The sequence below is a fragment of the Labrus bergylta genome, chromosome 4 (genome assembly GCF_963930695.1).
Source record: "Labrus bergylta chromosome 4, fLabBer1.1, whole genome shotgun sequence".
Classification (NCBI taxonomy): domain Eukaryota; kingdom Metazoa; phylum Chordata; class Actinopteri; order Labriformes; family Labridae; genus Labrus; species Labrus bergylta.
In genome coordinates, this window is record NC_089198.1 from 9023871 (window position 1) to 9051805 (window position 27935).

A 27935-nucleotide genomic window follows, 5' to 3' on the forward strand; every position below is an offset into this window, starting at 1 on the left:
TTAAGCGTACACACAAACAATAAAACTAACACACTGTTCCAAGCTTAATCAGACTTATTGTGGATTCCCTGCTCATCAGTGACTCGTATATAAACACACACGCACGGACGCACGCGCACACACACACACACACACACACACACACACACACACACACTCTGTCACTAGTTCGCACACAAATGAAAACACATGTCAGATTAGATCTTTAACGAGCAGATTAACGAGGAGAGAATTTGGCAAGGGGACAGAGAGGGGGGGATACCCAGTTAGCAACGTCCCACACACACACACACACACACACACATACATCAACACACACACACTGACACATACACACCGACACACACACAGCTGCAATCCCAGGATTTATAGGATGCACTCACTGATGCACTCCAGATGTCTCAACAGCAAAATACACACTTTACGCACGAGAGAGGGGCATTTATCAGAGTAAACAGTTGGATTTCACCGTGACGATAAAGCTTGTTTTGAACTACTTTTGAACGCAGCTCCCATTGGCTGTTATCCTAGTCCTTGGAAAACTGGATGTACAGTACAGTAGGCATTAAAATAAAGTCAGTAGACGCCGAGTTCGGTGGCTTGAAGGATTGGTTTGTTGGAAAAGTTTATCCAAAGAAGGCAATAGCATCTCAATCCTCAGGATATTAAATGTAGTGATAGTTGGACTTTGCTACTTTTAAATCTGTTTTCAAGCTCAGGATTCATCCATATACTACTTTTTGTTCTGTTGCCACTTAAAAGAAATGGGAATCAGTCATGGATGAGTGCATGTGATAATGTAACAGCAAGGAGAACTGTGTTACAATGCAGCCATTCAGCAGATGTGTATTTTCAAAGTAAAGCTTGTCTTTTTGGAATTAGGGCCAACTCAGGATTTTGTTGTTCGATATGAAGATGAGACAAAACGTTCAATTCACTTCCATTTCAACATCACACCAAACTCCTATCCTGAAATCATTTGTGATTCTTAGTGCTTCAAGGCATGTCAGTCTTGTGTTTTGGATATATAATTGGAACAAATGTCTAGATCTTGAGATAGTGGTGTAACAAGATGAGATCATGTTAGCTGCAGCTCGACTCCCAGATCCCCAAACCTCCTCGAGGGGGAATCAGAGTTTCTGAAGACTGAAACTGTTGGTCTAAAGTGCTCATTTCTTCTGGAGTGGAGTGGATCACTACTCATAATTTGACTACTTTTAAATACTCAGGAATGGCCCAGGTTCGAATCTGACCTGTGCCTCTTTTCCCGCAAGTCAATGCCACTCTCTCTGTCCCTGATTTATGGCTCTATCCACTGTCCTGTCTTGAAAATAAAAGGCATAAAAAGCCCCAAAATAAACCTTGAAAAACAAAAACTGAAGCAATCCTGACTTAAATTCAGGACACCTGCAAGAAGCTCAGCTGGCAGCCCACCTCTTAGAATTAATTTGTCACTTTGTAAGTGATGGAGACGTCTGCAGACATAAAGTTCTCAATAACAACTTTTTGAACACTCAACCCTTCATGCAACTAAGTTTGTAAATCTGAAGGCCAAGCTGTTTCTCTCAGCATTGCTTCGTTTACAGCGAGAAGCTAACTTCAGGAGTGATTTTAGAGGAGTCCTATGTAGGAAGACATCATTTTGAATACCTATATATCCTGTTTTTTTTATATGTATAAAATGAGAAATGACCCTAATGTGACACCAACTTCAAGCCTGTGAAGCTCTTGGCTGTCACATTTGGGAGACTGCTTTAGACTGATTTATTTTTTTTGGACTGCAGTCGAGCTACAGCAGCTTTCACACCTCAGCACAGCTCTTTAGGGAAATCAGCTTCAGGTCCAGGAAAACCTGTCCAACTGGCATAAGTGTGAAAATAACCCACATGAACTTTACTGATTAAAATGTCTCCAAATTACAGGAATTAAACATTTTATTGCCTTCAGATTTTTAAGACGGATAGGTAGATGGATGTAAGGATGGACTGAGAGCTGGAGAGAGAGATGGATAGATAAGTCTTGACCCACTTCTCTGTGTAGTTAAACTGACCTACATGTTTCTAAAAAAAGTCCCAAAAGTCACACGGCACCATTAAAAATTCCAATAAAGCACCAAACATAAAAAGACAGAGTGTACTTCAAACACATCTGATTCCCCAGTCTGCCTCCGTCTGAACTTTTATGGTCCGTAGAAACTCAATGTCACGCTTGGGACGGGTCAGCGTCGGGATATGAGAGTCAGAGGTCGGTTAGCGCGGGGTCAAACTGTGCTTTGACCTTCTCTGGGGGACGATGAGCGCCCTGGGAGGCTTTGTGCTTTTTAAAACATGTGCGACAGGGAAACCTGCCCCCCCCCCAGTGGAGCCTTAATGGCTGTTCACCAGCAGCGTGTACAATAAAGTCTTTTTTCTCTCTCAGCCTGCAGAGGAATGTGTTGTATCTGTCTGGGTTGTAACGCCCCGGGGTGACCTCCCATTGAGATGTGGAGGTGGCAGATATACACACACACACAGACGCATGTTGTGGGCAGACGATAAACAGATTTAAGTGTGTGGGAGGCACACACACACACACACACACACACACAATTATGCATACACGTAAAAATAAAATGCATACAGACATGAATGTAACAGACATGAATGTATTCAGTCTGCTGACCCAAATCTTTCAGGTCAGCTCTACTCTGGAGCTTTTTGGTTCAACATGAGAGCCTGTGGTTTACGGGTTTTAAGGCCCTGTGTGTGTGTGTGTGTGTGTGTGTGTGTGTGTGTGTGTGTGTGTGTGTGTGTGTGTGTGTGTGTGTGTGTCTCAAGCTTGATTTTATTCACTTTTTAAAGCAAATTTTAAGAGTACAGTGAACACTGGAGTGAGTCAGTGTTCATCTGTGTTCTGTGCTTCTTTGAATCAGACCACTCACTGAAAGAAACAATGGAGGTTGTAGGTGTGTTGAGTCAGGTTTTTAACTTGAAATCTTTCATGTGTCACTGGAAAATAATCTCTTCAGTTATAATAAGCTTACAATTTTGCATAGTGCACTCTCAGATAAGTCTTTTTTAGAGAGTATCCTTAAACCAGTTGTAGATATATAAATAGTTGAGGAGGTGGTGTTAGGGGGATTTTTGACCCAAGTTATAAAAGCACACGTTTTATTAATGCTCCATATAACAGCTAAGGAGAGGTAAAGGTCTGAAGAGAAATGCTCCCTTTATGGAGTTAAATTATTCATGCATGATTTCATAAGCCCGGCTGTAAGGTAATTAAGCAGCGTTAACAACATTGCACAATATGTAGTGGTTTTGTTCAGAATAATTCATCATCATTTTGATTTTTGAATACGGCTTTCCATGAGTTATCCTTAATTAAGTTATTAACAGCTACAGTAAATATTCTCTAGTGACATTACATGATACACAGTGGTTCTGGTAATTAACCTGCATCGTTGTAATGAGTTTAAAAAGGGATTTCCCTGCGATACTTTACTTATTACAAACCTGGAGTAAAGACTCCTCAGTGAGAGAAAAGTGGAGCAAACGTCTCATAACAGCAAAAATACCTGAGTTTTTAACTGAATGTAAACAATGAAAAATGGCCTCCCAGTCTCTAAAAGAGGTTTGATCATGTTGTCAAAATATATGATATTTCTCGACCAATCAGATTTATTTAAAGAAAAGTTTTGCAGTCTGACAGAACAAAAAAGAATTAACAAAATAAACATGTTTAAAAATTGCCTCATAGACTTTTTGACACCACTTTTATTCAAGGCACACATTCTTGACCCACTGGAAATTGCTCCGCGACCCACTTTTGGGTCCTCACCCACCAGTTGAGAACCACTCATCTGTGGTAATGTTAAATTAGCTCATTTATCAAACATAGCTTGGCTTAGCTTACTTTTTGGACTGTGTTACAACTTGTTACAGCACATGTTTAGACACATGTGTGATCTTGTTTTAAGCATTTATACATGACACCTTCTATGCATTAAGTTACGAGCTAATCAAAATACCTGATTTCTTCTTCTTCTTCTCTGGAATGTTAACTTCCTTCAATCACCCATGATGCTCAAGTGTTAGCCTGGTTAGCTTTAGATCTTCCATTTTTAGCCAGATAATATCTACTGTCTGCCTTTATGGCATGTATAACAGATTAAATGGACTATCTTAAAACATTGTTTCACTTAATTTTAACACATGATGCATCGAATAGCGTTAGCATGCCTGCTTACAAATCCCCGCAACCCATAACAAAAGAGCCATTTAGTTGTTTGCGTTAAGTGAATGATTTGGCAAATGTGCTTATCCTCTTTTATAACTTGGTTTATTAATCAAATGCTATTAACACAGCAGGCATTTCTGCTTAATACAATCTTCTAAAATGGATGCTATTTCACAACATCCAACTGTTAGCTCATTATCTCTCTCTCTGCCTCTCCGTCTGTCTGTCAGCCCAGCCTCTCTCTCGTTGCCAAAGCCGAAGCGCTCCCTGCTGGGCCTTCTATATGTGTGCCTGAATAGAGCTGGCTAATTAATGTCACATGTTGTTGGGAACAAGAGAGGGGAATGTGTAGTCAGCGCTGCCTCTCTCTCTCTTATTGCAGACGAACTTGTTGAGGGCTCAGACGTGTCAAAGTGCAGTGGAAGTGACATGGTGTTTATTGCTTCGCCCCCTAACTCGCTTTAAGAGAGGTGAGGATTGAGTGTCGCTTGACAAAGGGCCTTTTTCCTCCCAAATCTCTCAGGTATACGAACAGAGACGCTTGAGTTACCATGATAGAGTCAGGATGTAGCAACGAGCTGACTTTGATTACGATGAAGCCCCTTTCACACGAGATCTCAAACACAATTTCCGGATATCAAGGCCCTGATACCTTCTTGAGTTCACAGTGGGAACAGCGGAGAGATTGTCTGTATCAGATGCTCTCTCAAAACGGCAACACACACACACAAAATTAGACGTTTTGTTAAATGTGCTGAGTGCCCATTGTCCATCATCCATGATGGTATAGGGGTGCATTAGTGCACATTGCATAGGTAACCTGCATACATGTGAAGGCTGCATTATTGCTGGAAAACATTAACATGTTTTGGAGCAACATGAGCTGCTAAGTCGACATCGTCCTCTTCAGGGAATGCCTTTTCTTATTTCAGCAAGACGATGCCAAACAGCATTCTGCACGTAATATAAAAGCATGCCATCGTCGTAAAAGGGTCGAGGGGATAAACTGACCTGCCTGAAGTCCTGGCTTGTCACTCACCGAAAATGTTTTGCACATAATGAAATGTAAAATATGACAAAGGAGACCCTGAACTGTTACAAAAAAGCAAGAATGGGACAGCATCCACTCTTAAAATGACAGAAACTGGTTTCCTTAATTCCCAAACTCTTACAGATTGTTGTGAATGAAAAGGTGACGCTACAGAGGCTCAACTTTTTTAAAATGTATTTTCAGGTAGGTAGATAGATGGACCAACCTTCAGCGTTTGAAATGTTCTCTTTGTGCTGTTTACAATCAAATGTGAGGTTTCAGTGTTTTTGAAAATCATCACTTTGTGCTTTCACAACCTCCCAACTTTTTAGGAAGTGGGGTTGTTGAAAATTTAACGGCGACAACCGAGACGAGCGGAAGCAAAACTTGCTCCAAGTGAAAGTTTCAGACTATCTCCCGCTGCATGCACACATCTTGAGTGCAGTCTATGAGTAAAATGAGCTTTAAACACTTTTAGAGTTGCAAAGCTTTGACCCGAAGAGAAACTTCTCTTCTCCCCCCCTAAAAAATGTCGACTTTGACTTTGGGTCTTTTTAAAACTTTTTTCCCATTAAACCCCATTGAGTTTGCACCAAATCTCATTTCATCCTTCGGGGTCCCTAAACAGTCTGTTGAGGAGAGAGTGGGGAAAAACCAGCACCCCTCCCCCCCCCCCCTCCCTCCTCTGTCAGATTAAGGCTTCCTAAATGAGAACAAATTCCACCTCCTCCTTTTCTCCGCTTTTTAATTTCCCTGCAGGATTGTGCTGCCGTGGCTTTGTATCTGCACGGCAGAGGTGAAGGATGAGGATATTCATACTTTGGCTCCTTGGCCCAATTTATTTTTTTGGGGAGAAGAGGGAGTCTGTGTGTGTGGGTGTGTGTGGGTGTGTGTGTGTGAGATCTTACTCATTCTAATAAGATTTGCTCGACTACATTTTCTCCATTTTTGGAAATGTTCCTCTCCATCATATTGTAAGCATTGGCTCGACTAATTCATCATGTAATCAAAGGTTGGATGTTCGGTCTGTTTTGAGTTGTGTGTTTATTGCTTCTGTCGAACTTTCATGTTCATAAAAGGAGTTGTGTGTAGGCTGATCCAGTGGTATGAGTTATAGTCATTGTTATTGGAAGCATTTTTCAGTATGAGTGTGTTCGTCATGTTTTTGAGAATATCGCATGAGGAGAAAGCTTGTTCTGCAAACATTCATGATGAGTTTGTCTTTGTTTTTTGCCCTCTTGTCTTTGTCAGAAGATTCTGAACATGATATTTTTGTCCTCACTTGTCGTCTAGAAGGATAATGATGGGAGAGACACTTGGAAACCAGTCTCTTTGTTGGAGCCTCTGATACATTTACGTTTAGGTGATGATGGTGAAATGTTGTTAACAAACATATAAAGCCGTTCATAAAACATTTGAGTCGTATTTATCACTTTAATGTTCACCAGCATCATTCTGATTGATTTTTCTACAACTCCAAATCTCAGAGTTGGGGGCGCTGATGGCCTATTGGTTAACTTGCGCCCCACAGAGGCTACTGTCCTCCAAGCGGAGTCAGACCTGAGGCTCCTTTCCTGCATGTCATTCCCCACTCTCTCTCTCTCTCTCTCTCTCTCTCTCTCTCTCTCTCTCTCTCTCTCTCTCTCTCTCTCTCTCCCGATTTCTTACTCTATCTACTGTCCTATCCCAAAAAAGGCAAAAGCCCAAAAATAAAGCTTTACGTTTGAAAGCCCTAAAAAAGACTTTCCAAGGAGAAAAGTCTGACATCCGCTCACATCCAAAGAAATCAACTCACAGACCATAAGATTTAGCAAAGACTGGGTATCTTGCAGGATGCGTTTTTGACAAGACTAACTCGATTCCTGCTCAGATTACTTCCCATCATGCTCCTGCTCTGTGCTCTACTTGGTGTCATCTGAGGTTGTCGAGGTTGTGACATCCACTGGATTAGCATTATGAGTAAACAGGCTGCTAGGAAGACATTTTCTCCCCTCCCTACTGCTTCATACTGTCAGCAGATCATGAAAGCTAACAGTGCTGCAAGAACACAACTAGCCTATCCTTAGATAGTACACAAGAAACTTTACTGAGAAAGACTATTCAACGATTGTACACAAATTAGTGATTAATCAACAAATGCCTCAATAGTAGAATGGTTCATGCAAGCTAACTGTGGGCTAACAAATTAGCAAGCCTCTTACTTTCGGGTCACATTCAGTTTGGAGCTCCAGAGGAAGCCACCGATATATTGATGTGAAAAAAGGTGCTGTAAATCCAACAAGAAGCGAGCTGGCAAGTAAACAATCTGCCATTTTCCTCGACTATTCTCTCAACTTTTTGCAAAGCACCTCTTTTTTTTTTTTTTTGGCAACGGTGATCCTGAAGGGAAGTGTTGCACAACAGAGGAACATGAGAGCATATCTATCCTCTCTCTACAGAAGAGATGTGCTCCAATCTGGATCTAAATTCTGTCAAGATTGGACCCCACCCTTTTTAATGTGTCTGAGCTCAATCCCTCACTTCCTGTTGTCCTTTTGAGAAGGAGTTCCAACACATCTGATAGAATTAAGGATCGTTGTTGCACAAACTTGAACACACATGGCTGTGCTATGACTACAAGTGAGTATTTCCTCAAATATGTGTGTGTGTGTGTATGTGTGTGTGTGTTGTGAACAGGAAACTGACTAAGGGTGTTATTCATGAGGAGATGACAGTAGCTGTGGTGAGTACTCGACTGTGTGCAAGCGAGAGAGAGCGAGAGGGTGATGATGTCGATTTTTTTCGGTGAACACAGAGGAGGTGAGAAATGGGGATGGATGAACTGGTGTGTGTGTGCGTGTGTGTGTGTGTGTGTGTGTGTGATGGCAGGTGGCGTCGTAGTGTGTCTTCTGCTCACACACACATGTGCCATCTGCAGCCTCCCAGCAGAGCCCACAACGACTGGTCAGACGCAGTTTATCGGCACTGAAATGCTAAATCCACTCGTGCTTCATCTGTGTGTGAGCGTGTTTGCTCTGGTTTTTACGCACAGTGTGGGGACATTAATCCGCTCCACGAGACACAAAAACAGGCCCTGACGAGATGGGACGTTGAATTTATGGTTTAAAAGTTTTGATTTACAACAGAGTTAGTCATGCAGTGATCATGTTCAGTAACAGCAGGTACATGGAGTCAAATGTCCTCATATGTGCTTAAAAAGGGGTGAGTGTTTGTGGGTGTTGTAGTGTGTGTATCAACCTCCTAACCACCCTTTTTAAAGAGGGTCAACCTTAGCACCAAGCAAGCCCAGTCTAGTGAAAACACAATGTGCCTAAGCCAGTAAGAGTGAGTGATCAAGTGCACAAGGTTAGAGTTCAAACCCTATATATGCAGTTCATATATGGTTCATAGCATCACAAGGTTTTCTGTACATAACATAACTTGCGTATTTAATGGAAATTTCTGTAAACAAGAGTTTGTTTGAATAAAAGATCTTGAGTCAAGTAGTAGTCTTTGCTGAGTTTAATTCTCTTGCAAGTAGAAGAAGCAACGCTGCAGAGTGTAAGGACAGTCTGCAGTCAAGTTCAAAGAAGACAAAGAGAAACAGGCTTTATATAGATGTTTCTAAAGTGAGGGGGGGGGGATCAGTAACCTCTGTTGTTGGGCAGAATGAAGAGTTTAATTTTGTTTGTGTCTTAATCCGAAGAAGGGCAGAAGGTAGTACAGATGTTTTCTTGTAAAAAAGGAAGTTCATGCAGGAAGGAACAGAACCAAGGTGTGACTTTTGTAAATGTCACACGTGTGTTCCATGTAGCGTACCTTAAAAAAAAATCACCAAACAAGATTCTTTTCGGGGAAACCAAACCACAATGCTAACCACATGTTTATAATGGTTACCATGGCAACAGAGGTAAACTTGTCCAAACATAAATATCCGAAAACAGGACGTATCAGTAGAGTGGGGGTATCTCTTAAACCACAGTTAGTCATGTTTCCTGCATTTTCAATCAATGAAAGAAAAAACACTTATTAAATTATCACAATAAATGTCACTTCTAAGTGTCAGAACCTCAAAAATCTTCTTTTATCAAGTCCACACGTTGTACTGACATCCATAACCACACAGGTAAAACCACCTACACACACTCCAGCACTCACGTGAACTACCTGTTGCATTTTGACAAAGTGGAAAAGGACTCCCGTTCTCTGGACTGGAACGGGAGCACACTCTCCGCGTTATTGGCTCGATCGCTCTCTCTTGTCAGCAAACACGTTCCCTCCTCTCTCCTCGGGGGTTGTTGAAAGCCATTCTGGGTAATGAAGGAAATGACTACACGCGGTAGAAGTGGACGAGCTCTGTCCTGTGAAAAGGTGGCAATGCCAAAAAAGTTGATTACGGCACTTGATCAAACTTCTAACACCTGGACTGTTTAGTATATTTCCTTTATAGACGCGTACTTAATAGAGGTGTGAGTTTTTTTGACAAATGCTTTTGATGTCTGGAGTTGAAGGTGGAGAGTCGACGGTGTTTGAAGGGAAAGAAGTCAGATGGAATAAATGGACGACGTGGGGGAAAAGGTGTGACTACGCTCTGCAGAAACACTGAGTCACTCCCTCTCTGTGCAGGACCTTAAAAAAAAACAAAAACAGCTCAAACTTCACCCCGTTAATGCTCCCATGATTCCTTCCAGATGTTTGAAGTAAGTCATGCAGCCACAGGGGGAACACATGCACAACACAACAGTGCGAGCATGTTAATGAGTTGTAGTGTGTACGGCTGTAGCGGGGCGAGGGCGTCTGCTTTTAGCTCGCAGCTTCTGTAGCTTTTGCAACAAGGCGGGAAGGAATGCGGCGCTGTGTGAAAAATTCCCCTTCTCCGTCTGGATCTCGTTTATTTAAAGAGGCTACGTCTCCTGGTTTTAAATTTAGTAACATTACTCCTCAGAGGTGACTGATGTTGTCAGATTGCTTTGTACTGTAACACTCATCTGATCACTGTGAGGGATGATAATTAGATATCTTAATTATTACGCTTGTTCTTGGATTTTCTCTCTAATTAACTGGGTTTATTTTTTATCTGTGAGTTTGTGTTGGCGTTACTCTTTTCTTTCCAGATCAGCCATTGAGGAGAAAGCTGCCGCTGTGAACCACCCACTTCCTTTAATCCTATAACGCATTATTTCTGCTGCTTGAGGACAAAAGAAAATCATCTGAACTAAAAGTCTCTTTTAGCTGTTTTTTTTACATGTGCTCTCCTGAACATGTGTAGAGCAGCCTGCCCCTGAAATCTTCCTGGGATGCTTGTTCACATGTCCCTCATTTTCCCTGTCAGATGGGGGAACTCTGAAGGGGAGACAGATGTAAAAGGGTGCGTCAAGATGGTGGACGAGCTGCCACAATGAACGTTGTTTGCTTTTATGTCAATGCAAGTGTAACTGGACGTATTCAGAATCAGAATCAGAATCAGAATCGGGTTTTATTGCCAAGTACATTTACACATAGAAGGAATGTGACTTGGTGTATTGGTGCTAAACAATTAACGAGGAGATAAAGCAGAACTAGCAACAACTTAAATAATACAGAATAAGAAGCTATTACAATATATAAAATAGAATTAAAAAATGTAAAAAATATAATACAAAAATAAAGGTAAAAAACACAAAAAGTACAAAAGGTGCAATGTAGGAGCTGTGCAGTGGACTATGAGAAAAAAAAATCTTACAGTGTATGTAACCTACTCACAGAGTGCATGTAAAGAAAATGTAAATTTAAAGTCCAGTGGGCGTTAATTTAACGTTTCAGCATTCACATTACTGTAAATCTGAAGAGCGGAGAAGAACATACTGAGTAGTACGTTCACCAAGAGCGCACTGGACGCAGGATAAAAACATCGACATCCCCTCCCACTTTCTAGAGATAACTTTTCCTGCTGCGTTCACACATCGGATACTTCCGATGTGTGAACGCGAACGCGAAGTTTTTTTTTAAGTTTTAGAGGCAGCTGTGGATCAGTGGAAGGGCCAGTCGTCTGGGGTTCGATCCCCAGCTCCTTCAGCCACATGCTGAGGTTTCCTTTGGCAAGATACTGAACCCTAAATTCCTCCCACTGTTGCGTCAGCTGCGTGTGAATGCATATAAATGGGATACAATAATGATGATGGACACTTTCCGAAGCAGCCTCTGCCAACAGTGTGAGAATGAATAGGTGTGACATGCAGTTTAAAAAGTGCTTTGAGTAGTCAGAAGACTAGAAAAGCACCAGCTCATCCATTTACTTTTTATTCAAGCTCAAGTCTATTGTTTGAATAGTGATATTCTCTCTGGATCTGGAGCTTTTGAGTGAATTAAACAGCAGAAGTGTTGCCTGCTGTAATGGTTGATAGATCTCATCTAGAAAATCTGTACGTCTGTAATCTGCAATTAAAATGATGCATACATGTAGTCAATCAGCCATTAGTGTCCATGAGCCTGAGAGGCAGAACCCAGGGTTAAAATATGTTTTTATGTGTTGTGGGCAGCCTTGATAAGCTCATCTGCATCCTTATAATTTAATATATTTTACATCTGGATTTTTGGACGAAGAGGAAACACAAGTTTGGCAAACTGAGCTGCACAAATGTTCTCCATCAAGTGGAAACTGCAGCCTTAGGTGAAGAATTATTATTTTTAAAACAGCTCATTTAAAAGTTTGCATGTGGGATACACTAACTTTGTTGTTTAAAGATTTGAGTATCAGAGACCCTCTGAAATTCCTCCATGTTACTGGTTAAACCAAGACTTCTTCCTCACGCAGCATTAATCTCACACTCCTGACCTCCGCTTGCATTTCCTGCTGCCGGTAACTTATCAACATTGACATTTAGACCACATGCACTCACTGTTGTGTGTTTCTCTCTGTGTGCAAGAGGGCCAGTTATTAGCTCACAATGTTAATTTTAAACCTCTGCTGTTGGAGGGGGGGCCCCCCAGATGGCATTGCGATTGCTTCGCCCTTGAGCAAGGCATTTGTTCCGGGCAGCTGCATTTTGAGGGCGGTTTGGAGTAGCCGGTGTGGTTAATGAGTGATGTGAGGGGGATGGAGAGGAGGCTGCCGGGCTGAGAGCCTCTCTAACTAGAGTGTGAAGAGACAGAGCCACTTCATTAAACGGCCAGTCTCTGTAAACACCGACTGCCTCCAGGACTGGCTGCAGCGAGTGAGCGAGTGCAGCCATCTGCATGTACACACACAAACACACACATTGTTCCTCTCCCCATCTCCCTGTGGCTTTTATTTTATGAGCCCTCTGTAAGACAGGGAGGGGCGGAGAGAGGGAGGGGGGAAGTTTGATGCTATGAATAAAAATGCCATCACCTAAATATCACCGTCGGCTTTTGGAGACTTTACAAGTGCGCACTTAAGTCCTTTTCTCCGCGGGCATGTAAAGCTCTCTGAGAACACATGGAGGATAAGACGGAGACACATAAAGTCAGAGATGGAGAGAACCGGTTTTTTGTTTCTACCTCCGGCTCAGAAAAACCTCGATTCAAACATGGAAAAACATTGTTTATGCCCTCAGCTGTCAGCACTGCTGATGCAGAATGTCTGTAAACAGCCCTGCCTGAGTATTACTGTACGACTGTGTGGTAACTCAACAAATGCTGTGGTACATGTTCATCTGGTTATTAGTCTGGTTGATTATTCACGCTTTGAGATGTAACATGCAGGTTGCAGTGTAGTTACAAAAATGTGACTGCGGCCAAGGTTTGGACTCGTTTGCCTTTGCTGCTAATGTTGGTGTTTTAGTTTGCATTATTTAAAGGTAGACTCAGTAACTAGACCCCTCCTCCTCCTCCTGGGTTCATCACTCCGAGAAGTGAACACTCACTGCAGGATGTAGTGTGTACATTTACTGCTTGTTCCTACACTGCAAGCTACCAGACGCTAGCACAAGCTAACATCCTTGTTTGGTTTTATCCAACAGCGAGCAGGCCAACTCTGCGCCCGTGGATAAAAGCCGACACAAGGTTCAGCCTCGTTTTGGAACCAGCTTTATCCACCTGGCTTTTCGCCTCACAATGATTATATGTTCTCTCCATTTATCGACTGTCAGTGGCTGGTTAAAACACACCAGCTCCCCGCCCAGAAGCGTCCCGAGTCAACCAGAACAAACCAGAACATCAAAATCCAGGCAGAGGACAGAGTCTCTGCAGACACAGTGACATGTATGGAGGCTCATAAGTGATAATTGAGTGGCAGAACTTTTGTTTTAAGTTAATACTCTACGTTTAAGTATTTGAGGGAATTTAAGAATGAACCCAACTCTTAACATCCACTTATATGTGCTACTCTATGTGTTGGCCATGGAAGTGTCTAGTATGTTTATTTGGCTCAGAGAGATCCCATCCCACTCCTGTTACAGTGCTGGACGAAGGTCAGAGACTTTTATTAGCAGGTGGACACACTGATGCTAAGACTGAGTGATGCATGTTTGTCCTGGCTGAGGTCTTTAGCAGTTGATACATAGTTGTACATAATGCAGATACTGCTCATGCTTAGCTTCCTTTTCCCTCATCAAAGCCTGGTGATTTCTTTTCTCCTCATGTTTTTTTACGAAGCTGGCTTTGTGATAGTTTGGTAAAACACACATTTACACTGTTTGTATAGCCTCAGTCAGGGTTTTAAAAATTGCAGAACTGGCCAGAAAAGGGGATGATACTGTCAGTGACATGAATTTTGTACTGAACATTGCTGCTCTCTTTGTTCAATATGTTAGCATTGTTACATAGAAAACATGCTTCTGAGCTTGTTTCTGTGTTTACCAGCTCCTCTGTAAGATTGTCCTTTCTGTTTTCATTACGCCTTTTTATTAGGATTAATTTCTGGGCTTTTGCCTTTATTTAGATAGGACAGTAAGAGTTGGAAATCACGGAGAGAGAGTGGGGGTTAATCTCGAACTCTGGCCACTGGCCTGGAAGACTACAGCCTCTGTACATAGGGCGCAACCCAAACCGCTAGGCCACCAATGCCTCATCAGGACTGTTTGAAAGGCAAACATCAGTGAAAATAAAAGCAAAACCTTTTAAATGTTTCATTCCTTTTCTTGCTTTTGGGGTTAGTCAACAGTTTAACTAAGATCCTGGGACTGTAGTTACTCGTTCCCTCTCTGCCGGCCATCGTTTCTGTCCATCTTCAAGCTTCACCACAAAGAAATAATTCAGAAATGTAAAACTGTGACTCAACGTCTGAGAAACCTTTGCGTTCAAGTCAAACATTCCATACTTTCATGTCTGCACACACATCTGTGCTATGTGATGTAACAAAGCTCCGTCTGTCTACCTGTTCCACATGTGTCTTATTCTCACAAAGAGAGACCGAATTGAGATGTCTGTGAGAGATGTGAGGAGGGAGACACATTTCCCATGTCCAAACTCATGAAGAGACTCCTTTGAAAAGGCACCACCCAACAAGCTCTCCGTCTGCACGCTAACGCTGTTAGCTGTGAGCAAAATCAGCGGTCAACAGCGGAATTCCTCGAGTCTGAGACGAGGCGGCGGTCCGAGCTTCAGTCCAGACCTGCTCATGAAGCTTCTCTTGGAGAAAAAAAAAAAACACCACGTTTTATTCTTAGTCCACAGCAGAAACGTTGACCCCAGCTGGGTTATTTATCCCGCTAAAGGTCAGAAGGCCCTGATCCTGCATCTGTATTTCTGTCGGCCCTCGTTAGACACACATTCCTGTGATTCCACACATGCTTACCTGAGAGCTTTTACTGCTGATCATGCCCCAGGAACATTTTGATACTCTACCCATGGAAAACCTACCTTAGGGAAAAAATAAACTGTGTTCCCTTGTCAGAGAGGTCAAAAGGTCAAGCTCAGTTTCAAAACAGAGTACAGAAACAGAGTCTTCCTGAAGGACACACAGCGGATAAAAGCACTCCAGGTCCAGGTTTTCTGTTGCACTACTTTTTTGCAGCTTGCAGGGGGAAGTTGTTTCTACAGCTGGCTGCGAGAGGAAGACGCTTGTTATATCATATAACAAGTTCTGGATAATGTGCTTTATTTGTGCAGCACTTATCAAAACAGCCACAAAGTGCTTTCAGACCGAACGGCAATAATACAAGACAAATGTGGCGACTCGAGGGGATCAGATGTGGGAGTCATGGTGAAAGAATGCCAACAAAACATCGAACTCCAGCTCTGTGAGCACTATGAAAACAGATCAGTGATGTAAATGTTAGATCTATGTTCTCCATGTTAGATGTTCCACAGGTTTAATCTCTGGAGAACAGCAGACTGCATGGAGTCGATTTCCAGTGGGGGATTTTTTTTTTTACATGTGTCAGAGGAGAAATCTGAGGCCGGGTCAGGACTGATGGTCAGCACAGATTATCTGTGAGGAATCTTTACAGTCTAATCCAAATAATATCAAACATTTCTGATAAGTTTGAGCCGGTATGTCAAGAGCTCAACAAGTCCTGAAGTGTGTAAATAGACAGTTTACAGATAAGTGGCTCTGCTTTTATACACAACAGGGACGTTACAGACGTGACCAAATACTATCACCGTAACACAAAAGGTCTATGTGTCTGTGAACGCTGTACACTATATTTTCAAGCTTTGTGGTGGAATCCAAATCAAAAGCTTTGTGGTCTGCTGTCAAAACAAACACAGCAGACTCAAATGTGTCCGACAGTTGAGCAAACATCTGATTTATTTTGATAACATTACGTCTTATCAAACTCTGATTTATTGGCTTGAAATGACTACATGTGCATGTTTTGGCGTTCTTCAGGAAGTATGAGAGCAAACGGAACAAGACTCCCAAGAAATGTAAAATCAGAGATAGTTTTGTGATTCGTTTCATTGATTTGTTGCTTTTTGCTTCTGATGCAGTGGCTCTAGATCTTAAAGGAGTCACACAAAGAAATCTAAAGGATTGCAACATTAAATAAGACATTAAATATAAGACATACCTCAAAGCCAATTAAGTGGCTCTTCTACGTTCAGCTAGCGCCAAAAATGGACTTTGATTTGCTTTATTTTGTTGAGTATTTGACACTTTCCTATCGCTAAAATAAAGGCAGAAAGAGCACCAAAATGAATCTTAAAAAAAAAAAAAGATGTGCATGGAGAGGAGGGGTGTTTATCCGCACACACACTACATGCTCGTTTAGACACAAACACACACTTTACGATGAGTTGTGCGCTTAATGATACACCTACAGTTGTGTGAATGCTTTACAACCCTCCCCCCCCCCCAAAAAAAAAAAACCTGCATTAAAAGCACAAACACGACAAATAAACCTGCAGATGTTGTTTCACAGAAGTCGCACACACACAGCATATATTACCAGAGGGCACACTTGAGATGTCGTGGAGCGGACAGAGGGTGGACAGAGAGGGTGTGTGCGCTGGTAAAGGATGAGGTGGGGCGGCCACGATGGGAGGTCCTCACAGACAGCAGAGACTGATGAAGTCTCTGAGGGGGCGCTCAGCGGGACGCTCACCGCCTCCCTCCCCCGTGCTCCATCCTGCCTGCTGTTCATGTTTCTGCCTCTCTCTCTCTCTCCTTTGCCTCACTAGTCCAATCTTTCCGACGTTCTGACTCTGCTCACGCTTGCACTTTAATAAATCTGAGGTGTTTTTCTTCTTTGTCCTGCAACATAAACTGGAGACAGAGGAGTTGTGTGCACACACTGAAGACGCTCTGATCTGCATGTCTTCTTCTTGTTCTTTGAGATTAAGTGTTTAGCACAAACCATCTGTGACTAACTTAAGCCAGCTTCGATAGAAAACGATAAATATTGATATATTGTGCATGCAAAGGAAGGTGGATGTCGCTACTCCCCTCCTCCCCCCTCATCAAACGTTTAATAATTCACTTAACAGCTGCTGTATCGGAGATTCTTCACTGATCCGCTCAGATTTTTCTGCTGCGGCGTCAAAATCTTCAACCCTTCCTCATAGACAGCTATAAAGAGAAGCTATTAAGACATGAAGGCAACACCAGAGAATGGTATTTTGGGGAAAACGCCTCATTCAGGAAAATCAGTCAAAATCAGGAAGTGGTCGGAGTCAGGAAGTTTGTTTGAGTAAATGTCATTTGTTGTTGTGGTTTCACAGTGTGGGTGTGTCTCCGTAGATCAAAATGTTTAAGGGATGTATATAAAAAGTGGTTTTAAAAGCCATCTCCACATGTGCCACAGTGCTCGTATCTCAACGAGCTTCAACGTTGAATTTTGATGGAAAATTCTGTTGCATCATTTTGACGTCTTGCTCATTTTATGTGAAGAGAATTGATGATTGTTGCTGCTTTTCTCCTAAATCATTTGGCCGAGGTCGATGAAATCTTGTCTTTGCAAAGATTTAATTTCAACACATTTCATTCTTCGTACAGAAATCAAAGATGCGGCGCCTTATTGGCCGTGTGTTGTTAGCAGGAAGGTTCAAAGCGTTTGAGATTTGTAAAGAGAGCACTCTCAAACATCACCCACTGACAAAGAAAGGAGTAAGACTGCGCACGGTCACGTCCTCGGGCTGTGCAGCTGTGACTTGTGCTGTATGTGGTTGAAGCATTTTATACACAGCATGGTGTTCAACACAATAAATATTTCTGTGCACAAATTGTTCTTTACTAAGTTAAGCTCGGGCTGATTGCACCCAATGGAACATTTGTCATGACAACAAGAAAGTTTGCATGATGAAAAGCTCTCCAGCCTATTTCCATAATGTTTAACACTACCCATAATGCATCTTGAGAGCGACCTTTAGCAGACCCTCCATGTCTGCAGATCTTGACACTAGCTTCCTGGTAGTCACTGAGTTACAAAGCAGTAGAAAAGTCTCTTTTAAAGTACAAAATCAAGTTATTATTGGAGCTTTTTGGCCGATAAAAGAAGCTCAGACAACAAAATGATGAATGCATATGTTGAGCAGCTGTGTGCAGACATAGACTTTTACAACTCTGTAAAAAGGACACAGTGCCTTGTAGTCGTGCATTAAAAAACATCATAAACTTTATGTCACAGAAGATTTGACCGCCTGTTTTTTGCAGTATTGTTAACCTCTCCCTCCTCTCTCCTCCTGCAGGTACGACTACGTTGAGGTGTACAACGGCGGGGACGAGCAGTCACCCATGTTGGGAAAGTTTTGTGGCAAGATCGCACCGTCTCCGATCATCTCCAGCGGCAGCCAGCTCCTCATCAAGTTCGTGTCAGACTACGAGACTCACGGGGCCGGGTTCTCCGTCCGCTACGAGGTCTTCAAGACAGGTGTGTGATCTGTACTGTCATGATGTCACCGCGGTAGCTGTGTGTACAGGACATCAGATTCAGCTCAGAGGCTAGAACAGAATCGTAGCTTTCCACACCCTGCACTGGATGTGATATACTGTCTAATGGACAACAACTGATATAAATTCAATTGGAGCGTCACTGAGTTTACACCGCAGGTTTTTGATCTTTGTCATGTATCACCTCGCTTCACATCGTGATAAATATTGGTTTCTTTTGAATCATTTTACATACTTAAGGAGGCTTTTTTTAAAGAGCCCGTATTCTGCCCTTTTTGGGGTTCTTATATTTAATCTATGTTCCTACTTGTACGTTCACAATAGATAAAGTTTGAAAAAAGTGTCTGTTTTCATGAACTGCTCCTCCTTGCTCCCTCTACGCTCTGAGTCCGTCAGCTGCACTCTGTTGAGCCCACACTGTTAGTCCCCACGTGGGCCAAGTCTGCTCTGATTGGTCTGCCGATCCGCTCTGTCGTTATTGGTCAGTTGCTCAGCGCGCTTCTCGGGAATGTCCCGCCTCTTTTACCATATTGGGAATGCAGCCACTGGCTCCGTCCGAGGGGAGCATAAACATTAGCACCTTAGCAACACTGTGCTATCGCAGGCTACGGCATATCGTGGGCGTGCTACAGAAGTTAACGGGCGTGCAACATGAGCTGCTGGGCCACAACGAGCCAATGGGCTTAGATCAGTGATCTCACACTGACCATGACGCCGGACTGACAAATTTTTATTGAGGGGGGCTAGAACCGAGCGTTACATGCAGCTAATGCTACAGCTAACAGGAGGAGGTAGGAGAAGCAGCGTTTCCGCAGACTTTGAATTTTTGCACATAGATGTGCCTAAACATGCACAGGACACTTGGAAAACACACTAAAGAGCATATAAAACCAGAAAAAGAAGAATATGGGACCTTTAAAGTCCCTCAGGGGTTTACAACAAATAGAGCTTGTTAAAAGCATCCTATGAAATGTGGTATGAAAGCATGTCAGAAAAACTTCATGGCCAGTTTTAGATTGAGTACATACGTTTAGTTTACCACAGGACACAAACTTAAGGTCCTTTGTACGTTTAACCAATCAACCGCCCCCCCTCTACCGAGGCAGTAATTCATCTCTTTATTCTTTGTCTTATGAATTTCTGAAAGATTTCTGTCTCCGCCAACAGCAACAAAACGTACTAAATTTATTTTTCATCCCAGCTGTATTGCGCTAGACAAATCCATCAGTCTGAGGTCAGGGTGTTTGATTATGAGAGTAAATCATATCAGCTGTGAAGACACCATGACGTACTTGTGTCTCAGTCGTCACTCAAAAAAGGAATACAAGCCTTGACTGGCGCTATAGAGATACCCAATGGAAAATAATTAAATCAGAATCAGAATCGAGGTTTATTGACAAGTACTTTTACACATTTGACTTGGTGTATTGGTGCTAAACAATTAACAAGGAAATAAAGCAAAACTAGCAACAATTTAAATAATACAGTATAAGAAGCTATTACAATATATAAAATAGAGTTTAAAAAATAAAAAGCACAAAAATGAGAAATACTTAACATGACTAAGCAGTTTTTACAGACGTTTATGTCCTTCCTCTGTCAGTTTTACGTCCACATTAATTTTCTTTCAGTCACATGTTCTGAATTGGGTTTTTTTCTTGCACTATAGGACTCGTTTCTAGGATTTCCAGGTAACTGTTATCTTCCATATTTGATCAGCCCAGTTACCAGCATCCTAAAAATAACCTTTTCGGAGAATATAGTTAATAACGGCCAAAGGTTTTCCAAACAGCGTGATCTGAACCTCTTGGTACACTGACCTCAAAGCTGCACGTTAAATAAACTCAAAGCCCCAGGATTCCTTTGGAGGAACGGTGAGTCCCAGCTGGGGCAGGATGCTCGCAGGATAGACCCTAAATAAACAGGGCCTGTCGAGGAAGGGACCTCCTCGCTCCTGTGTCCTACATTTGTATTTTGCTCTTCCCTCTTGGGTCCACTTGAGCTGCCGCCAAACAGCGGCTCTCCTGTGAACTCGTCAGTTTCCACTAATGGAGACGGGAAGATAAATCAGCTACAAAGGGGAACATTTGTATATGTGAGGTCCCTCGTCCTTCTTTTTTTTTTTTTTTTGTTTGCACCCTTGGGAGCAATAAGCATTCACAGAATCACAGGATCCAAGAATAACAATCCCCATGTGGACCTGCGTTGATAAGTGCTGTGTTGTAACATGAAAAATGGAGAGCGGAGTGCTTCTTCTTCTTTTTTTCACTTAAATGAGGAGTTAAATACGAGCGGGGTCAGAGCTCCTCCAGGCTCTGCACTGCTAAGTTCTCTCCAAACTACAAAGCACAGCCTTACTTCTGATACACCTTTCAATTCTGACTTTATCGAGTTTAATTTCAGAGTGCAAAGAGTGGAGCGGTGACTGATGAACGACAGGATGTTATTAGAAAGCCCGAGTAATAAATCTTTCAAAGTAGGTCAGCTGAGTGTCGGCTCAGAGGAAACATCGGTCCTGAACATTTTCCTAGTGGGAATTTATGAAGATATACTTAAACTGCAACAAGGATGAGATATTTATTTTGGATTCATACATTCAGAGTGACGTTTTTCCTTTAATACAAAGTCTAACTTCTTGTGTTTTTTTAATGAAGTAGACACCTGATCTTGGTGCTGTAATACAGCAGAATAAACAACCAACTTCAAGAGGTAAATATAATTAAAATGATGAGTCCGTTCAGCCTCAATTCTTCCAGTTAAAATTTGTCAAGTACATATCTGAAGCCCTGATGTGGCCTCATGGGATTATGTATAAAAAACACACAGAAAAACCGGCTTGATCAGGTTGCTCGAGGCCAAAGAAAGCACGTGTTAAATATACTTGTTAAGTGGAATTACGTAACGCATGTAAGAAGCCCCTGAAGTCTCAAGTAAGAAAAAATAAAAAGCTTCTCACATCTATACTTACGGTTTAAAAATCTTAGCGCGCAGATTTGCACAGTTTAGGAAATGTCCCCAGACTGCCAATTAGAATTTGCATTGATTTGAAAACTTTGCACTTTGCACAAACTGTGCGTACTGATTTGCATTACAATATAGTGTTTACAAACCCTTGGGCATGGATTATAAACCTTGTGCACAGTATAGGAAACCATGTTCACAGTCTGCCAATTTGTGCACACGGATTTGCAAACCTTAGTGTATGAATAACCAGAAAACAGAAGGATTAAAAAAATGATTATTTTTTGTAAATTCACACAGATTCTTCTGTCTCTGTCTTTCTCATGTTTGTCTTTTAACTGTCCTTCTTTGCATTTCAGTGTTTATATCGGGCTTCCTTTGCTGCACACACAGAACTCCCACACATGCACACACATGCACACTTACACATGCTGACAGGTGCATGGGACCCCAGGCTCATTTAGCTAATGTGCTGTTTGTCCTTGGTGGCAACAGGGGTGACCTGCAGATGAGATGGATGCTTTGGCATACAAGAGGGGTGTTGAAACTAGGGCAGCATGTGTGCATGTGTATGTGTGTGAGTGTGTGTGTTGGCCTAAATATGGGTCCTCCACCCTCTAACAAGTTAAAAACAGCTCTTGTACTCACTCAGGTAATCCCCTGCCATGTTGCTGCCTTTCCTCCTCACCACATTTAAAAGCCATTACAGTCAGAGCTGCAGATTGAAGCTGCTGCTAAATGGAGCCGCTGTTCTGTTCCAAACAGGCTCTTCACTCTATTGAGACACCCCCCCCCCCCACGCTTCGTCTCTCTGGTACTATTTATCTCTCTGTGACTGTTTTAGATCTGATCTCAGGGCAATATTATGAGATTTACTCACCAATTTAAAGACACCAGCCCCATGTACTGTTTATGCAGTTTTAAGTATGTTTGTACTTTTAATAAACATTAAACACACATTATAAGCCAGAAGTGATGGAGAGGCTTTTAAAGAAAGAATCACAGGCTTACAGTCATTTGTTGCAGTTCAGATTCAGATTCAGATTCTTTATTGTCCCACAAGGGGAAATTTGCAATGCAGCAGGATCACACAGAAGACAAGAAACCCAAGGACAACATCACCATGAAACATAAACCAAAACTAAATTAAAAAATCAGACAACACAACAAAATGTAAACCCAAATAAAACATCGTAATAAAACCAAAATGGGAATTCCTACCAGCTCATTAAAGTGCAAAGAGGACGTGTGCAATTCAAGTGGAAAAAAGAGCAACAAATGGCTAATTGTTGTTTAACATATTAATTGCACTTGATACAAATGAGACCTGGAGTCTTTTAGTCTTCCTCACAGGAGCTCTAAAACGACGACCTGAGGGTAGCAGGTCAAACTCACTGTGGAGAGTGATCTGAGATATCAAGTATGGCCTTAGCTTCTCTCAGCACCTGCTGGTTATACGCATTCAAAAACCCAACTTGACACCTCCCTGGACGTTCAGGACTTTTGATGGATTTCTTGTAAATTTTTAGTTTTTTGGTTGAATTAATTTATTTCAAGTTGCTTTGGATAAAAGTATTAGCCAGAAAAGTTTGATATTAAACAATGTAATTTTACAATATAAAAAATGGTGTCTCAAAAAACCTTATAGCATCGTATTTGACGTATTGTGTCATGTTGTTTCTTATCATATCCTATTGTATTGTCTGGTATGGTAACATACCATACCACACCATATTGTACCTTAATATATATTATGAGGTGATATTAATATGATAATGTTTGGTATGGTATTGTACCGTATGATGCACAAAGACTTGCAACACTATGGCTCCCAAATATAAACTTATTTATTTGCCATACTCATCAAAGAACACAAAGTTTCAAGCCCGACCCGGCTCTTCATCAGGACCTGTACCTGGTTTTATGCGGTATGGTACCAGTCTTGTCTTTTTATCTTTCATGCTTTCTATACCTCCGTCCTTCTCTTCCATGTCTGTCATTATGATGAGAAAACCACTAAAAAGCAGAAACCCTCGTACGGAGATAAAGATAGTCACTGTGGCAGCGGCGGTAAATCTCTGTCTAATGAGCCCTGGTCTGTAAAGCTACGGCACATCCGCCTCTCGTATAACCCATAAACCACGAGCGTAACTCCACCCTCTGCCGACCACAGAATACATATCAGATATAAATGATAGCCGAGCGAGTCCTCTTCAGCGCCCTGGATCTATATTTGCAAAAACTCTCTGGTTTTATTGTAGGGTTGAAAAAACCAGAAACACATGTCTCGGTGGTTTGGCTGATTGAAGGGTCGTTGATAAAAAAGATCAGAGACGTAGAGAAGGATGGACGGACGGGGAATGAGCCAATGAGAGACGAGAGCAATGTACCATGTGGTTTAAGGAGAGTCCTGTTGGTTATATTACACATTTACAAGAATGCTTGAACACACAATATATTCAACCTCGATCAAAAAACCATTCAGGCAGATTTAGCACAGAGTCGTTTTGGATCATTTTGAGGCGCAAATGTGTCTTTTGTAGATATTTAATCGGAGTGAATGTTTGATTCAGCATCAGGGAAAAAGTTATTTTACTTCAAGATAAAATCATAGACTGAACAAAAAGTGGACTTGACAACATGGTGGTGATGCAAACTTAAAAGCGGCAACTTGGTCAGCGTCTGTACTTTACTGTCCACCAAGCCCTTCCAGAGAGGGGGCGTGATCAGACACAGATCATTTACATATTTAAAGGTACAGACACAGAAACAGCCTGTTCTGAGCAGGGCTGAAATAGAGGGGTTTATAGACATGATCAAATACAGGATCAGAGTGGATTTAGAACAAGAAACTTCACTCACATGTTTTGAGGAGCTCTGAGACTTATTTAAACTTATGGAAAAGGAGGAGAATATGTGACCTTTAAAGAGTAAAATCATGTTGAAAATAAGCAGTTTCTCATGCTTTAAATGTTGATGTTTTTAGCTTTTGTTGCTCCTTCCTGCTAGTCTTCAGATCAGGAGGTGCTCTTTGTCACTTATCCACAGCATTGTCCTAAAGATCAGCTTTAGCACTCAAACAATAAGCTTTGGTGGCACATGAGCTTCAGTTCTCATGGCAAAGACGATAGAAGTTAGATCAGCATTTTAGGAGCTTTCAAGGATTTTTGCCCCGACGATCACATTAATTTTCTGACCTTGATGAATATACAAGACGGGGACGATTGCTCATGAACAGATTTATCTAACCCATCTGCACTTTTGACACACACGCATACCCACACACACACACACACACACACACACACACACACACACACACACACACACACACCACACACACACACAAAGTGGCAAGTGTTCCAGCTGAGAAGGATCGAAGCCTGCCTCGTCTCCTCCGCATCATTTATCATGTCGCCCTTTTAATGACACCACCTGTGTCAACAGCAAGGCTTCCACTGCAGAGTGTGTGTGTGTGTGTGTGTGTGTGTGTGTGTGTGTGTGTGTGTGTGTGTGTGTGTGTGTGTGTGTGTGTCTTGTGTTTCTGTGTGCATTCATGTTAACAGGCATGCTCAGATAACGTACAGGTCACATCTGGCCTGGCAACATAACAGCCTCGCCCCCAACACACAGAAACACACACACACACACACACACGCACACAGGCACACAGGACCTTTGCCTCCGAGGGATTGTTGACCCTGGTCCGCGCCTCGTGTCGTCTTTGTCCCGCAGAGATCAGTCACTGTCTCGTAAACTCGCTCATGTCACTTTTTTGACAGCGGAGGTGTGAGCTGCCAGTCGCCGTCTGACTGATGCGAGCCGACGCAGAGATTTTTCACCAGCAGTATTGACAGAGTGTGTGTGTGTGTGTGTGTGTGTGTGTGTGTGTGTGTGTGTGTGTGTGTGTGTGTGACTGGAGAAAACAGCTTGCGTACAAGAAGCGACAGTGACACAACAGCTGCCGTCTACACCCACCGCTCCGTCTCAACTTTTATCAGGAGACATTTCTGCAACGTGTTGCTCCTGCTCGGTGAAATTTCTGTTACTTTCAGAGGTTTTTATTTCATTATCCTACTTCATCCTATAAACTCCCCTCAGCCGCCTGACGGAGTCTCGTCTGAGTTGTAACTTCAGAGTCTCTCTTGCATAATGCTCTCTGCTCCTTTGTAACATCATTAGTAAAGTCCCCGAGAGCCTACACAGTCTCAACAGTAAACTTATCACAACAAGCTGCAAGGTAACCTTGGCACGTACATGTTTCAACAAATGTTGCAAGTAAATGGATAATGCCAGAAATGTATTACTAGCCTACCTGCAACACATCTTTATCTTATAAACAAAGTTTTACAAATACATTAAAAAAAAAAGCATTAAAAAAGCAGACAAGTCCAATCCTAAGGGAGAAAGTGCAGCAGCAAGATTGGCTAAATTTAAAGGGATAGTATGCTATTTTTGAAGAGGGATTGTGTGAGATAGTTGTCAATAGGAAGTGTATTAACTGCTCGATATGTCAGTCAGCTGAGGCAATTATTTGATAAAACAGCAGGAGTGCATGTACAGAATCAAGGCTATTGATTGTCGATGATTGGTACGTTTGGTGCACATAATTTGGCTAAATAAAAATAAATAAAAAAGCTGAAAAACAAGGTCAGGGTTCTTTACTTTTCCGCTAGCAGGACCCTCTGTTTGAAATTTGCTCATTTGTCTGCAAACATTAAGACTTTAGAGTTGTGTTTTTATCCAAATAGTCCAAAAAGAGAGCCACGTTCTTTGGAGATCTTATCATCTTAATCTCCTTTGAAAGCGCATCCTCCCCGTTTGTGCAATAACATCCACTTCATTGAGCCATTTTTGAAAGCAGGGAGGAAGAGGTGGATGATCTCCAGTCGAGCAGGATGAGTTTATTTGCTGTAATCGTTCAGACTAACAAAGCCATTGGCTTTATTACCATTTGACTGACATCCTTTTTAAGAGCATCCAAAAGGTAAGGTGAGGAGACCCCTAGATAAAAACATCAAAAATCTTTGACCAATAATCATACAAAGCTGGATGCAGCCCAAAAAAGGTGTGCCAGATCCTCATCTGCTTGACCTATTCTTTGCCTCATTAGCCCCCCAGGCACATTTTTGTGCCTTTGATGCTACATTATCTCTCTACCATTGAAAGCCAAAGGACAAGCTTCCAGGAAATGACACCAGAGGGGAACCTGCAGCATCACCTCTTGAAGCAGTGATTTACTAATCCAGCTTCTTTATTGGTAGTCAAAATGCTTTTTAAAATATATAAACTCCTTAAGGAATGAAACACAGCCTGATTTACAATCCATCACAGCAACATCACACTACACTACAGTACAATGGTGAGATGAATATAAAAAAGGCCGAGATGTAAACACAACAGCGCTGAGGGTTTTATCACTAATGAGGTGTTACGTGCAAAACGCATGAATGAAAGTGTGAGAAATGAAACATCATCATCGTCATCGGAGGGTGTAAAAAAAACAGCAGATGTTGTTTGTCAGGGATTTTTTTCTGTGTGAACGAGGAAAGAATTGTTTTTTTATGAGTTACTTTTTTACAGATGAGTGCCTCGTTTTTTTTGTTTTTTTTTCTGTTCCTAACCAAAGAGCACCTTCGTCACACTTTGAGTCGATCCTCTGAGCACAACATTCCCTCTTTGTTTTCTTCATATCGCTCGGCTTTAAAAACTGGCTTGGGGCAGCTGGTGGCGCAGTGGTTAGTGCAGACGCCTCGTGTACGGAGGCTATGGTCCTCCAAGTGGGCGGCCAAGGTTGAAATCCAACCTGCGGCTCCCACATGTCCATCCCCACTCTCTCTCTCTCCCTGGCTTCCATCTCTATCCACTGTCCTAACTCTCCAGTAAAGGCACAACAGCCCAAAAATAAATCTTAAGAAAAACTGGATTATAAAGTACCAAACTGAAAAACAATTCAAAACTTTAACGGGTCAAAACACAAGAGGAGAAATACAGTTCTTTGAAACAAAAATTGCGATTCATCTGCAAATTTTAATAGTTAAGCGCGATTAATCAAACTTTAAATTGCATGTTTGAAATTCCATTATTAAACATTAAAAAATAAAATTAGTTATGCTTTTATTTTGAATTTCTGCACTGTCTTAAGCGGAAACTATTCCACTTCCTGTTTGAACCCAACCCTGCTTTTACTTTGGAATAAATCAAGGACCTTCAGGTAGATCGAATTAAATTAACCAGAGAAACAGGAAGTGATTACAGATCATAAACTTTAGTAAACCAGCTGAAAGGAACGGTAACAAAGGTCAATGTGTGATGTCATAAGGTCAATGTGTGATGTCATAAGGTGGATATTACTTTGGACTCGTCAGCTGAGCTGTCTGAGAGTTTGAATGAGTGAAATGAGACATTCAAAGATGCAGCAGTGTCCTTCTTTTACATCACTGAGACTACAGGGAGACACTGAGGACCACTATC

At 41.9% G+C, this 27935-nt stretch overlaps 1 protein-coding gene across 1 annotated transcript in view; it reads left to right on the forward strand.

Moving 5' to 3' along the window:
• Positions 1-27935, forward strand: part of LOC109989895 (neuropilin-1a) — a 97358-nt gene that overhangs the window by 12819 nt on the left and 56604 nt on the right. Inside the window, exon 3 of the mRNA XM_020641809.3 lies at positions 18299-18480. Coding sequence (XP_020497465.2) covers positions 18299-18480 — 182 coding nt within the window. The remainder of the gene's footprint in view (positions 1-18298; positions 18481-27935) is intronic.